We start from the raw sequence: 13,281 nt of genomic DNA, 5'->3' as shown, positions 1-13,281 counted from the left end.
CTGGGCCTATGTCACTTTACTCATAAAGGATATAGACATGAAAAATCAACGCAAAAAAAGACAGAGATATCCAAAATAAGTTAATTTCTGGAAGCCCTCAATATTAGCATTATTGTTGGTATTTTTTATATAACCCAATAACAGCCCACATCTGCTACCCAAAATGAAATTTATCAGTATTCTAATGGAAACTTTTCTTTAATATAATTTTATTTCAGCCTAAGACGTTCTCAATTTCTGAAATAATCTGAAATCTAACTTCCAGAACATGCTGAAAGATCCATTAAACCTTATATTCTACTTCTACTCTACATTTAATGACATTCAAGAGACAAATTATTTTCAATTTAACTGTTGACAGGTTGCCACCTAGAGGGAAAAAATGTAAATACAAAGGTAAATTTGAGAAATGTTAGTTCCACAATATAATGCAATTTTGTATTTAAATTAAGTGGTCCTAAAATCAAAATATTAAGGCTCTTACCTATTTTTCAAATTTATTGACTTTCCACAGCCCTATAAAATTAGTAAAGTAAAATTTCCATCAAATGTAAACCAAAGAAGCCCTAAAAGTGACCAAAGGAACTAAATGCATAAGATAATGTATGAGTAGAAAAACATCTTGAGATACAGTATACATTATGTGTTAGAAGAGATTCAAAGTGATTTGGAAGCTTGCGGAAGACTGACCACATCAACTTAAAATAAAAACAAAGCAAAACCCAGTATGGCAGATGGGACGCTAAAAATTAGGATCAAGGAATCTAAACACATCCAGCACAACACAGTCTAATGGATACATACAGGATGATACAGGTACTCAGGATGAAGAAAAAGCAAGTGATTCAAACTACCTGCTTCCCTTAAAGAAGCTCTTTCAAGCAGTGATTTTAAGGGGCAAAAACGGATCAACTGCACACACACATCTTAACTCTAATGCAAATGAGCAAAAATCCAAAATGGGAAGAAACAGTACTGTTTTAGTATTTAAGCAGAAAAATTAGTGCTTTGGTTGACTTTTTAGAATCTTTAAAACATGTGATGCTTTATCATTTAACATTTCAAACAATCAGATCTAAAAATATGCCTGAAACCTTTACCTACGTCAGCAACTACCCTACATACACAGTTAACTTATATGTCTCATGTCTTAGCAGATGAAGAACATGTCATCAGGTACCTCTGACCCCCAGTGTGGGTGGCGGCTACCTCAGACCCCCAGTGCCGGTGGCGGGTACCTTTGGACCCCCAGGGCCGGAAGTGGGTACCTCGGACCCCCGTGCGGGTGGCGGGTCTGATTGGGCCACTCGGCTACCTCTGTTTCCACTGTAGGAAATCACACATACAAGAAAAAGCTGGGGTACTGGGCTTGATCCGTAACCACAGAATAGATAATTTTAGAGAAAGCCGGACTGGTTCGTTCATATGAAAGAATATGTCTAAAACTAATATTCAAGTTAACATCAATTTTAATCCCCTCAACGCACAAAAAAGGTTGAAAAAATTTGTCAGCTTTATAAAAAATTAACATCTTCATTTGCTATGAAGGTTTATCACAGTGAAAACAGTACATTGTTACTATCAGTGTAATAAAGAATGACGGTTCTGAAAACTCAGTGTTGTTTCATATCAGAACCATGCTGTGTGGCTCTGGAGAATACTTCATCCAAATGCTATTTTCTTCACTTCTAAAACTACACTGTGATACGAAAAAATATTAAACGATTTTCTCTTACATGGGCTAACTATTCAATTAAGTGTTTTCAATACTGTTGCTTAGGAGGATAATCAGTTTTTGGAAACCTGTAAACTATTCCCATTTTGAACAGATTTATTAGCACCAATTACTAATAACATTGTTTCTATTACCGTCACCTAAATTTACAGATGTTGTACTTTGTTTTCTATCACCCAAACACTAACGGCAACTTTCCCTCATAATGAAATTATATTTTCATAAAGGTGATGTAGAAGGAGGACATGTGGCTTAATACTCTCTTTAAGGATGGTGTTTTAATTTTTGATTTATGGTAATGTGGTGGATGTAGGAGATCCTTAAGCCCTCCAGCTATAAAACAAAAATAATAAAGTATAAAAAAATCTCAATCAATCAACAAATCTGCAAAAATGTGAAGGAATTAAGATAAGGCCAACAGTGAAGTCTACACATAAGGGAGGCAAGGGAGGGTAGAAGCTGCTCACGTACCACACAGAAATGTACAGATCTTACGCAGTGGGGCTTGCACTGGACACCTTACAGGCTTAATGATAAGAGGCCACCCTACATAAAGCTGGGACTCAAGAAGTAGGAGGGTCTGAAAACTGTGTGAAATATTAGAAAACGCATTCAGTAGAGTCAAGATTTGGTTCTTGGTCAGATGTATAAACACACACACACACACACACACACAAAATCCCTACGATTTCATGGTTCTTCACCAGCTAACCTGGATCTCAGACCTGAATTTACCTAGTGTTGAAAAAAATCTGGCAGAAGACAAAAAAAAATCCTCTTAGGAGCAACAAACCTTCAACATAGGTTCCAAAAATCTATGCACACAGTTTTACCAAATAGGACTTTTCCCATGAAATCACAAAACACACAAGCAAAAACCACATAAAGTCAAAGTACAGAACCAGATGTATAGTCATATGTTAGAATTGCTGAACAGACTATAAAATTAGTATGTTAACATATTTAAAGGAATAAAAAAAATCACATAGCAAATACTTGTTAACTGGTACTAAGTTATACCAGGCAAGTTATAAGCACTTCACTTCCTTAAAACCATTCACCAGTTTGTAGTGGATGCTATCCTTCCCTTTTTTATAGACGGTACTCCCTCCATTCAGATACAAAGTGACTGTATTATCTGATCAAGGTCACACAGCTAGTTGATGCCAGGACTCTGGTTCTCTAATCCAATTGGAAACATGAGTTGATGGGTCAGAGCCCATCAAAACCGACCCATCAGACTTCAAGAAGGATCTAAAAGAATCTCTAGGACTAAAAAACGTAAGTGAACTAATAAGCTCAATAAAAAGGTTAACTCTAGCAGAAGAGATGCAACTCAACTTAGTTTAGTTAAACTAAACTAAGTTTTAGTTAAACTTTAGTTTAATTGGCAAATTAAACTAAAAAAAATAAAAACATTTCTCAGAATGTAGCACAAAGAGAGAAAATACGAAAGAGAGATAAAACACGCGCAGTGTAAACAGGAACATCCAACGGGCATCCCACAGGAAGATCACATGGTCACGGAGGGAAATGATATGTGAAGAATGGCTGCATTTTTCAGTTCTGGTTCTAGAACTGCCATTTCCAGGAATGTGGCAGAAAAACATGCGGGGTGAGGTGTTTGGTTTTTTTTTTCTTTTAATGAAAATACATTACTGTTCTGGCAGGAAAGTATGGATTATTCATAGGCAAAGAACTAAGAGAAAATGGAAACTGCAAGAGGTACATTGAACAACACAGGTGGCTCTCCCTCTGGGGCCATACCAGGGGACCTTGGTTCTGGTTTTCAGAGCCCAAGGGGCACAGAGACAAAGTGTAGGATAAAAGACTTTCATAAAAGTGGGATCCTAAGGAAAGTACACGGGCAGGAAGTGGGAAAGTGTGTGAGTTCCAGCAACTAATGAAAGTAGTAAAGTGAAACTAAGGTGACAGGAACTGAAAGGAGGGAGTGTAAGATTCACGGTAAAGGGTCTAAACATGCACAGAGTACCCACAGCCACTAACTAGTTGTTTCCTTTCCCTCAGAGGAGAGACTTCACCCTGGTTTTCTCTTTTCTGTAGTATTTGTTTCAGGCACTTAGGCAATCTTTTAACATTGTGTTTAACATAAACCCTCAAAATGACCAAAAGTATACACAAACCATTCTTTCAGATACCCATCACTTAATGGTAAGTATAAATAATTATTAAAAACAAAAACAAAGAACTTCTCAACAAAACCAGAAGGTGGTTCTTTGAAAGAATTAACAAAATTGGTAAACCACTAGCCAGTTGGATCAAAAAGGAAAAGGAAAGGACCTAAATAAAGTCAAAAATTAAAGAGGAGAGATCACAATCAACACAGCAGAAATAAAAACAATAATAAGAGAATATTATGAGGAATTATATGCCAATAAAATGGGTAATCTGGAAGAAATGGACAAATTCCTAGAATCATATAACCTACCAATAGTGAAACAGAAAGAAATAGAAAATTTGAACAGACCCATAACCAGTAAGGAAATCGAATTAGTAATCAAAAATCTCCCAAAAAACAAGAGTCCAGGCCCACACGGCTTTCCAGGGGAATTCTACCAAACATGAAGCCAGCATTACCTTGATTCCAAAACCAGACAGAGACCCCGCTAAAAAAGGAGAACTAAAGACCGACTTCCCTGATGAACATGGAGGCAAAAATCCTCAACAAGATTATTAGCCAACCGGCTCCAACAATACATCAAAAAAATTATTCACCATGACCAAGTGGGATTTATACCTGGGATGTGGGGCTAGTTCGATATCCGCAAAACCATTAACATGATTCATCACATCAATAAAAGAAAGGAAAAGAACTGGGGCACCTGGGTGGCTCAGTCAGTTGAGCGTCCGACTTTGGCTCAGGTCATGATCTTACAATCTGTGAGTTTGAGCCCCGCATCGAGCTCTGTGCTGACAGCTCAGAGCCTGGAGCCTGCTTTGGATTCTGTGTCTCCCTCTCTCTCTCCCCCACTCCCCCACTCATGCTCCCCCACTCATGCTCTGTCTCTGTCAAAAATAAAATAAACATTAATAAAAATTTTTTAAAAAAAGAAAGGACAAGAACCATATGATCCTCTCAATAGATGCAGAGAAAGCATTTGACAAAATACAGCATCCTTTCTTGATAAAAACCCTCAAGAAAGTAGGGATAGAAAGATCAACCTCGAGATCATAAAAGCCATATAAGAAAGACCCAACGCTAATATCATCCTCAATGGGGAAAAACTGAGAGCTTTCCCCCTAAGGTCAGGAACAAGACAGGGATGTCCACTCTCGCCACTGTTATTCAACATAGTATAGGAAGTCTTAGCCTCTGGAATCAGACAACACAAAGAAATAAAAGGCATCCGAATCGGCCAGAAGGAGGTCAAACTTTCACTCTTCACAGATGACATGATACTCTATATGGAAAACCCACAAGATTCCACCAAAAAACTGCTAGAACTGATTCATGAACTCAGCAAAGTTGCAGGATAAATTGGTTGCATTCCTATAAACCAACAATGAAGCAACAGAAAGAGAAATCAAGGAATCGATCCCATTTACAATTACACCAAAACCCATAAAATACCTAGGAATAAATCTAACCAACGACATGAAAAATCTATACACTGAAAACCATAAAAAGCTTATGAAAGAAATTGAAGACACACAGAAAATGGAAAAAGATTCCATGCTCCTGGATAGGAAGAACAAATATTGTTAAAATGTCGATACCACCCAAAGCAATCTATATATTCAATGCAATCCCTATCAAAGTAACACCAGCATTCTTCACAGAGCTAGAACAAATAATCCTAAAATTTGTATGGAACCAGAAAAGACCCCAAATAGCCAAAGCAGTCTTGAAAAAGAAAACTGAAGCAGGAGGCATCACAATCCCAGACTTCAAGCTATACTACAAAGCTGTCATCATCAAGACAGTATGGTACTGGCATAAGACCAGACACTCAGATCAGTGGAACAGAATAGAGAACCTAGAAATGGACGCACAATCGTATGGCCAACTAATCTTTGACAATGCAGGAAAGAATATCCAATGGAATAAAGACAGTCTCTTCAGCAAGTGGTGCTGGGAAAACTGAACAGCGACATGCAGAAGAATGAACCTGGACCCCTTTCTTACACCATACACAAAAACAAAGTCAAAATGGATGAAAGACCTAAATCTAAGACAGGAAGCCATCAAAATCCTCAAGGAGGAAGCAGGCAAAAACCTCTTTGACCTCAGCCACAGCAACTTCTTACTCAACATGTCTCCGAAGGCAAGGGAAACAAAAGCAAAAATGAACTACTGGGACCTCATCAAAATAAAAGCTTCTGCACAGCGAAGGAAACAATCAGCAAAACTAAAAGGCAACTGACAGAATGGGAGAAGATATTTGCAAATGACAGATCAGATAAAGGGTTAGTATCCAAAATCTATAAAGAACTTATCAAACTCAACAGCCAAAAAACAAATAATCCAGTGAAGACATGGGCAAAAGACATGAATAGACACTTCTCCAAAGAAGATACCCAGATGGCCAACCGACACATGAAAAAATGCTCACATCACTCATCATCAGGGAAATACACATCAAAACCACAATGAGATACCACCTGGCACCTGTCAGAATGGCTCACATTAACAACTCAGGCAACAACAGATGTTGGCGAGGATGCGGAGAAAGAGGATCTCTTTTGCACTGCTGGTGGGAATGCAAGCTGGTGCAGCCCCTCTGGAAAACAGTATGGAGGTTCCTCAAAAAACTAAAAATAGAACGACCCTACAACCCAGCAACTGCACAACTAGGCATTTCTCCACGGGATACAGGTGTGCTGTTTCAAAGGGACGCATGCACCCCCATGTTTATAGCAGCACTATCAACAATAGCCAAAGTATGAAAAGAGCCATCGATGGATAACTGGATAAAGAAAATGTGGTGTATATATACACAATGGAGTATTACTCGGCAATCAAAATGAAATCTTGCCATTTGCAGCTACGTGGATGGAACTGGAGGGTATTATACCTAGTGAAATTAGTCAAAGAAAGAAAAATATCATAGGACTTCACTCCTATGAGGACTTTAAGAGACAAAACAGATGAACATAAGGGAAGGGAAACAAAAATAATAATAAAAACAGGGAGGGGGACAAAACAGGAGAGACTCTTAAATACGGAGAACAAACAGAGGGTTACTGGAGGGGTCGTGGGAGGGGGGATGGGTTAAATGGGTAAGGGGCACTAAGGAATTTCCTCCTGATATCACTGGTGCACTATATGCTCATTTGGATGTAAATTAAAAAAATAATAAAATTAATAACAAATAAATAAAAATAAATAAAACCAACCAAAAAGTTAAAAAAAATTTGTTCTAGGCCCATAAAACTAAGTATTAAACATTTTGTATCAGTGAAATATGAAATAAATTATTAAATGAATTGATAAAGTTTTACTAACAAATGACTGAACCAACAACAAAAAACTTCTCTAAAAAAGCCTAAGAAGTAGCCCACTAAATTTTCTCCTACTACCACCGCCAACCCCCACACCCGTCGCCACTGCCACCAGCACCCACTGCTGCCCCCCACCCCCATCAGCACCCACCACCACCACTGGCTCAAGGCAGATTTCTTTCACACACCTGACAGCTGTGGTCAGTATCCAATCCATCCCACAGACTCATAAACTGAGCTTTCATCATGGCGGTAGCTTCATGGTCAGAACTTGAACGGTTTCGCAGAAAGGAATCTAGAAGGAAGAAGTCCTCAACCTTAGAAACTAATTTGAATTATTTACTCATCATAAAACTTCAAATCATTAACCAAAAAATCAAAAGCTAACAAATTTGTGAAAGAGTACAAGACAAAGAGTTCAACTATGCCTTTTCATACATTGGTCTGATACAACAATTTTGGCAAATAATTAAGAAATTAAAACGCAATCAACTCCCAATCTTCAATTCTTTCCTATCAATACATTAATGCCAACATATGTAAAGAAGTACAGGATCGGGTAATTAGAAGATATGGATCAAGTGGTGTCTTGGAGGAAGGTCTGTATGCTTTGGCCCTAACATCCCAGGTTATGTGCATCCTATGTATTCCTAATTGTGGGTCACACTCTTTTTCTTCACATGCTTTTCCTGGAAATAAAGAAAAATGGCATTGGAAAAATGTCAAAACACCATTCCGTGGGAAATGCAGGACAGAAAATGGTTTCGAACACACATGCTCGTAGGCATGTGCATATACGTGACACAATGTAAAGAAGCCAGCAAGAAAATACAACAGAATGCTAATCGCTTTAGTTATCTCTCAGTGACAGACTTGAGGACAATTTAAATGTTCTCTTGAACTATTTGCTGTCTTCCCAATTATCTACAAAGAACATGAAATGCTTTTAAAGAGGGGTAGGAGGAACAGTACATCCTAATTATGAAAAAAAGACAGGCATAAGTCCTAGATTTTCTAGTATAATCCTATTTCAAGTGCTTTGTCTTCTATTCCTTCAAATAACTAGCATTTTAGCACCGAAACTACAATCATACGTGTGAGTTACACAGAAATGCTTTGGTCCAAACTTAAAAAAAAATTTTTTTTTACAGGGTCTTCGGATGACAAATACACATTCTGTATTTTCTTTTGTAGTTTCAGTTTCATACAATCCGTCCCACTGTTGGACTAGGTACAAAACTAACCCATCTATTCTGGAGGTAGAAAATGTAGTCATTTTTAAATTGCTTCTTTTTAAAGATAATATGTGTCAGTACAGCTGCCAGCTAAACACCATAATTCTGCTATCAATTATTCCTAAATCACCTTCATTACTAAGAAGTTGGTTCTGGAAAAACAGCTGCTTGAAATAATATAAAAAACTTAAAATGCTGGATAAGTATAAATAACCTAACTATATTAGTAATTACATCAAATGTTAAATGTAGGGGCGCCTGGGTGGCCCAGACGGTTAAGCGTCCAACTTCAGCTCAGGTCATGATCTCACAGTTCATGGGTTCAAGCCCTGCGTCAGGCTCTGTGAGCCTGGATCCTGCTTGGGAACCTGTGTCTCCCTCTCTCTCTGCCCTGTCCCTACTTGCGCTCTGTCTGTCTCTCTCTCTCTCAAAAGTAAATAAACATAGAAGAAAAATTAAAGAAAAAATGTTAAATGTAAATGGTCTTAGAGTACCTACAAAGGTGGTTAGGAAATCAGACTGGACAGTTAGGAAACCCAAATGTGTGCTGCTTACAAGAGACACTTTAAATCTAAGAGCTCAGAATGTTGCAAAGGATGGAAAAAGACATACATGTAAATACTAACAAAAAAGTTGGGAAAAAAATATTTTTAAAGTTAATGCATACCTGACAAATGGTGCTAGAACTGAACACCCATGTGCTAAAAATCTATCTAGACAAAGACCTTATACTGTGCACAACCATTAACTGAAAATTGATTCTAGATCTAAAACACAAAACTGCAAAACGTCCAAAGATAACATAGGAGAAAATCTACGTGACCCTGGGTTTGGTGATGAGTTTTTACATACAACACCAAAAGCATAATCGATCCAAAAAAAAAATAGTTAAGTTGGGCATTATTAAAATTTAAAAATGCTCAAAAATGAACTACTGGGACCTCATCAAAATAAAAGCTTCTGCACAGTGAAGGAAACAATCAGCAAAACTAAAAGGCAACTGACAGAATGGGAGAAGATATTTGCAAATGACAGATCAGATAAAGGGTTAGTATCCAAAATCTATAAAGAACTTATCAAACTCAACAGCCAAAAAACAAATAATCCAGTGAAGACATGGGCAAAAGACATGAATAGACACTTCTCCAAAGAAGACATCCAGATGGCCAACCGACACATGAAAAAATGCTCCACATCACTCATCATCAGGGAAATACACATCAAAACCACAATGAGATACCACCTGGCACCTGTCAGAATGGCTCACATTAACAACTCAGGCAACAACAGATGTTGGCGAGGATGCGGAGAGAGAGGATCTCTTTTGCACTGTTGGTGGGAATGCAAGCTGGTGCAGCCACTCTGGAAAACAGTATGGAGGTTCCTCAAAAAACTAAAAATAGAACTACCCTACAACCCAGCAATTGCACTACTAGGTATTTATCCAAGGGATACAGGTGTGCTGTTTCGAAGGGACGCATGCACCCCCATGTTTATAGCAGCACTACTGACAATAACCAAAGTATGGAAAGGGCCCAAATGTCCATTGATGGATGAATGGATAAAGAAGATGTGGTATACACACAACACACACACACACACACACACACACACACACACACACACACACAGACACACAAAGGAGTATTACTCAGCAATCAGAAAGAATGAAATCTTGCCATTTGCAACTACGTGGATGGAACTGGAGGGTACTATGCTAAATTAGTCAGAGAAAGACAAAAATCATATAACTTCACTCCTATGAGGACTTTAAGAGACAAAACAGATGAACATAAGGGAAGGGAAACAAAAATAATATAAAAACAGGGAGGGGGACAAAACAGAAGAGACTCAAAAATATGGAGAACAAACTAAGGGTTACTGGAGGGGTTGTGGGAGGGGGGACGGGCTAAATGGGTAAGGGGAACTAAGGAATCTACTCCTGAAATCATTGTTGCACTAGATGCTAACTAGTTTTGATGTAAACTTAAAAAAATAAAAAATAAAACAAGCTAAAAAAATGTTTTAAATGCTCAATAAAGAAAAACAAAATTAAAAATTCTTCCCTGTGGAAGACACTGGTAAGAGAAGAGATAAGCCAGGGTGCCTGGGAGGCTCAGTTGGTTGAGCATCTGACTTCTGCTCAGGTCATGATCTCATGGTTTGTGGGTTCCAGCTGTGGGTCAGGCCCTGTGGTGACAGCTCAGAGCCTGGAGCCTGCCTTGAATTCTGTGGCGCTTTCTCTATGCCCCTCCCCCACTCATGCTCTATCTCAAAAATAAACATTTAAAAAAAGAGACAGCGAGAGAGAGAGAGAGAGAGAGAGAGAGAGACAGAGAGAGAGAGGGAAGAGAGAGAGTAAATATAAGCCACAGACTAGGACAAAAGATTTTCAAAATACTTCCCTGATAAAAAGCGTGTATCCAAAATATACAAAGAACATAAAATTAAATAATAAGAAAACAACCCAATTAAAAAATGGGCCAAAGACCTGAACACACACTTCAAAGATACATGGATGGCAAATAAACACATGAAAAGATGCTCAACGTCATATGTCGTTAGGGAACTGTAACTTTAAATGACAATGAGATACCGCTCGCTACATGCTTGCTAGGATGGCTAAATTCCAAAACACTGATAATATCAAGTGATGGACAGGATGCTGAGCAAGAGGACCGCTCATTCGTTGCCAGTGGAACTGCAAAATCACAGAGCCATCTTGAAAGTCAGTTTGGTTATCTATCTATCTATCTATCTATCTATCTATCTATCTATCTATCTTCTCATCCTAAGTATTTTACAAAGCTAGAGTTTCACGCACTCCCAGGCATTTACCCAATTGAGCTGAAAATGTATGTCCACGCAAAATCTTGCACATCACTGTTGTTAGCAGCTTTATTCACAATCGCCCCAAACTGGAAGCAACCAAGATGTCCCTCAACAGATGAATGGATAAACAAACCGTGGTACAACCACACGATGGGAGTATTACTCAGCCATAAAAAGAAATGAGCTACTAAGCCACAAAGACACGGAGGAGCCTTAAATGCATATTGCTAAGTGAAAGAAGCCAGTCTGAAAAGGCTACATACTGTATGATTCCAATTACAATATTCTGTAAAAGGCAAGATAGTAAAAAGACTAGTGGCTGCTGGGACTTTAGGAGTTTAGGATGAACAGGTGGGGCACAGGGGGTTTTCAGGGCAGTGAAACTATTCTGTCTGATACAGTAATGGTAGATACATGACATTGTGCATTAGTCAAAGCCTGTAAACACAAAGAATGACCCTTAATATAAACTACGGACTTTAGTGATTAATAATGTAGCAATACAGGCTCATCAATGATAACAAATGTATCACACGAATACAAAGTACTGATAATAGGAAAACTGTGTGTGTAGGGGATGTGTGTATGGAAACTTTCTACGTTCTGCTTTCTGTAAACTTAAAACGGTTCTAAATAACAGAGCCCAGTTTAAAAAAAAAAAAAAACAGCTTAACGAATATCTGAGATTGTAAGAAAGAGAGAAAACAACCGTCAGAATTCAGGAAATATGTGGTGGGAGCATGAGGTGTCTGTGCCAACTGTGGACACGTGCACTCGTGGACACGGCAGGGAGGCAGGGACGCGTGTACCGCCTCGGCGTTCATGTCCACGCTGAAACCAAGCTGCTCAAAAGGATGTCCACTCACAGAAAGTGTAGACAAGAAAAAAAATCCTGCTCACTACTACAGGGAGTTAAAGACCAAGTCTGTCTTGTCTGGGCTCTGGGGGTAAACAGGTCTCCCCTGAAAAATAAAAAACTAAGGTCACAGGGGCTCTCCCTCAGGCACGAAGACTGGATTTGTGCGGTCATTCAGTCTAGGAACATCCACACTGAGAAATTATCATAAAAATTAGCCCTGAATGATCAGACTCCACACACAGGCTCTAAGTGGAAGGTAGGAAAAGCACTCTGACTGTTCTTAGGCAACACAGAATTCTCCTATAAAAACAAGCTGTGCTCTCTCTGTCTCAAAAATAAATAAACGTTAAAAAAAAAAATTAAAAAAAAAAAAGGGGGCGCCTGGGTGGCTCAGTCGGTTAAGCGGCCGACTTCGGCTCAGGTCACGATCTCGCGCTCCGTGAGTTCGAGCCCCGCGTCGGGCTCTGTGCTGACAGCTCAGAGCCTGGAGCCTGTTTCAGATTCTGTGTCTCCCTCTCTCTCTGCCCCTCCCCTGTTCATGCTCTGTCTCTCTCTGTCTCAAAAATAAATAAACGTTAAAAAAAAAAAAAAAATTTAAAACAAGCTGTAGGCTATCTAATGTTAGAAATGAGCCAAGGAAACAAGTTAGTATGAAACACTCAACAATACAAAGGAGAAGCAGAATTTCAGACAACAGAACAATCCAAAAAAACTATATATAAAAACAGTATGCTTAAAACTGAGACATAAGAGGGGGTGGTGCCTGGGTGGCTTAGTTGGGTTAAGCATCCAACTCTTGGTTTTGGCTCAGGTCGTGACCTCACGGTTTGTGGGTTTGAGCCCCACTGACAGCACAGCCTGCTTGGGATTCTCTCTTTCCTCTCTCTCTGACCCTCCCCCACTCATGGTGTCTCTGTCTCTCCCAAGATAAATAACTTAAAAAACAAAAACAAAAACAAAAAAAACCCAAGACATAAAAGGGACTGAAATTCAAACAGAAGAGCAACTACAGTGAAAAAAGGGAAATTTAAAAAAGAACCAAATAGAACTTCTAAAGTTCAAATGTAATCAACAGAATACAAACCCAATGGCTGTGAGGTTAACATAGCCAAGCAAAGAACTGCTTTTTAAAACTTAAAGATTGATGTTTAAGTTGT

General features: G+C 38.7%; 1 protein-coding gene across 4 annotated transcripts in view; it reads right to left on the bottom strand.

Moving 5' to 3' along the window:
- The window catches only part of ATAD1 (ATPase family AAA domain containing 1), a 73,377-nt gene that overhangs the window by 12,641 nt on the left and 47,455 nt on the right, over positions 1 to 13,281 (bottom strand). For all 4 annotated transcript variants that reach the window (XM_019430041.2, XM_019430042.2, XM_019430043.2 and 1 more), the window contains one exon: positions 7,387 to 7,493. In XM_019430041.2, coding sequence (XP_019285586.1) covers positions 7,387 to 7,493 — 107 coding nt within the window. The remainder of the gene's footprint in view (positions 1 to 7,386; positions 7,494 to 13,281) is intronic.

Source organism: Panthera pardus, unplaced genomic scaffold, assembly GCF_024362965.1.
Source record: "Panthera pardus isolate Hobbes unplaced genomic scaffold, ASM2436296v1 HiC_scaffold_22, whole genome shotgun sequence".
In the NCBI taxonomy this organism is placed as follows: Eukaryota; Metazoa; Chordata; class Mammalia; order Carnivora; family Felidae; genus Panthera; species Panthera pardus.
The sequence above is the reverse complement of the archived record's forward strand: the minus strand, read 5'-3'. Positions and strand labels throughout refer to the sequence as shown.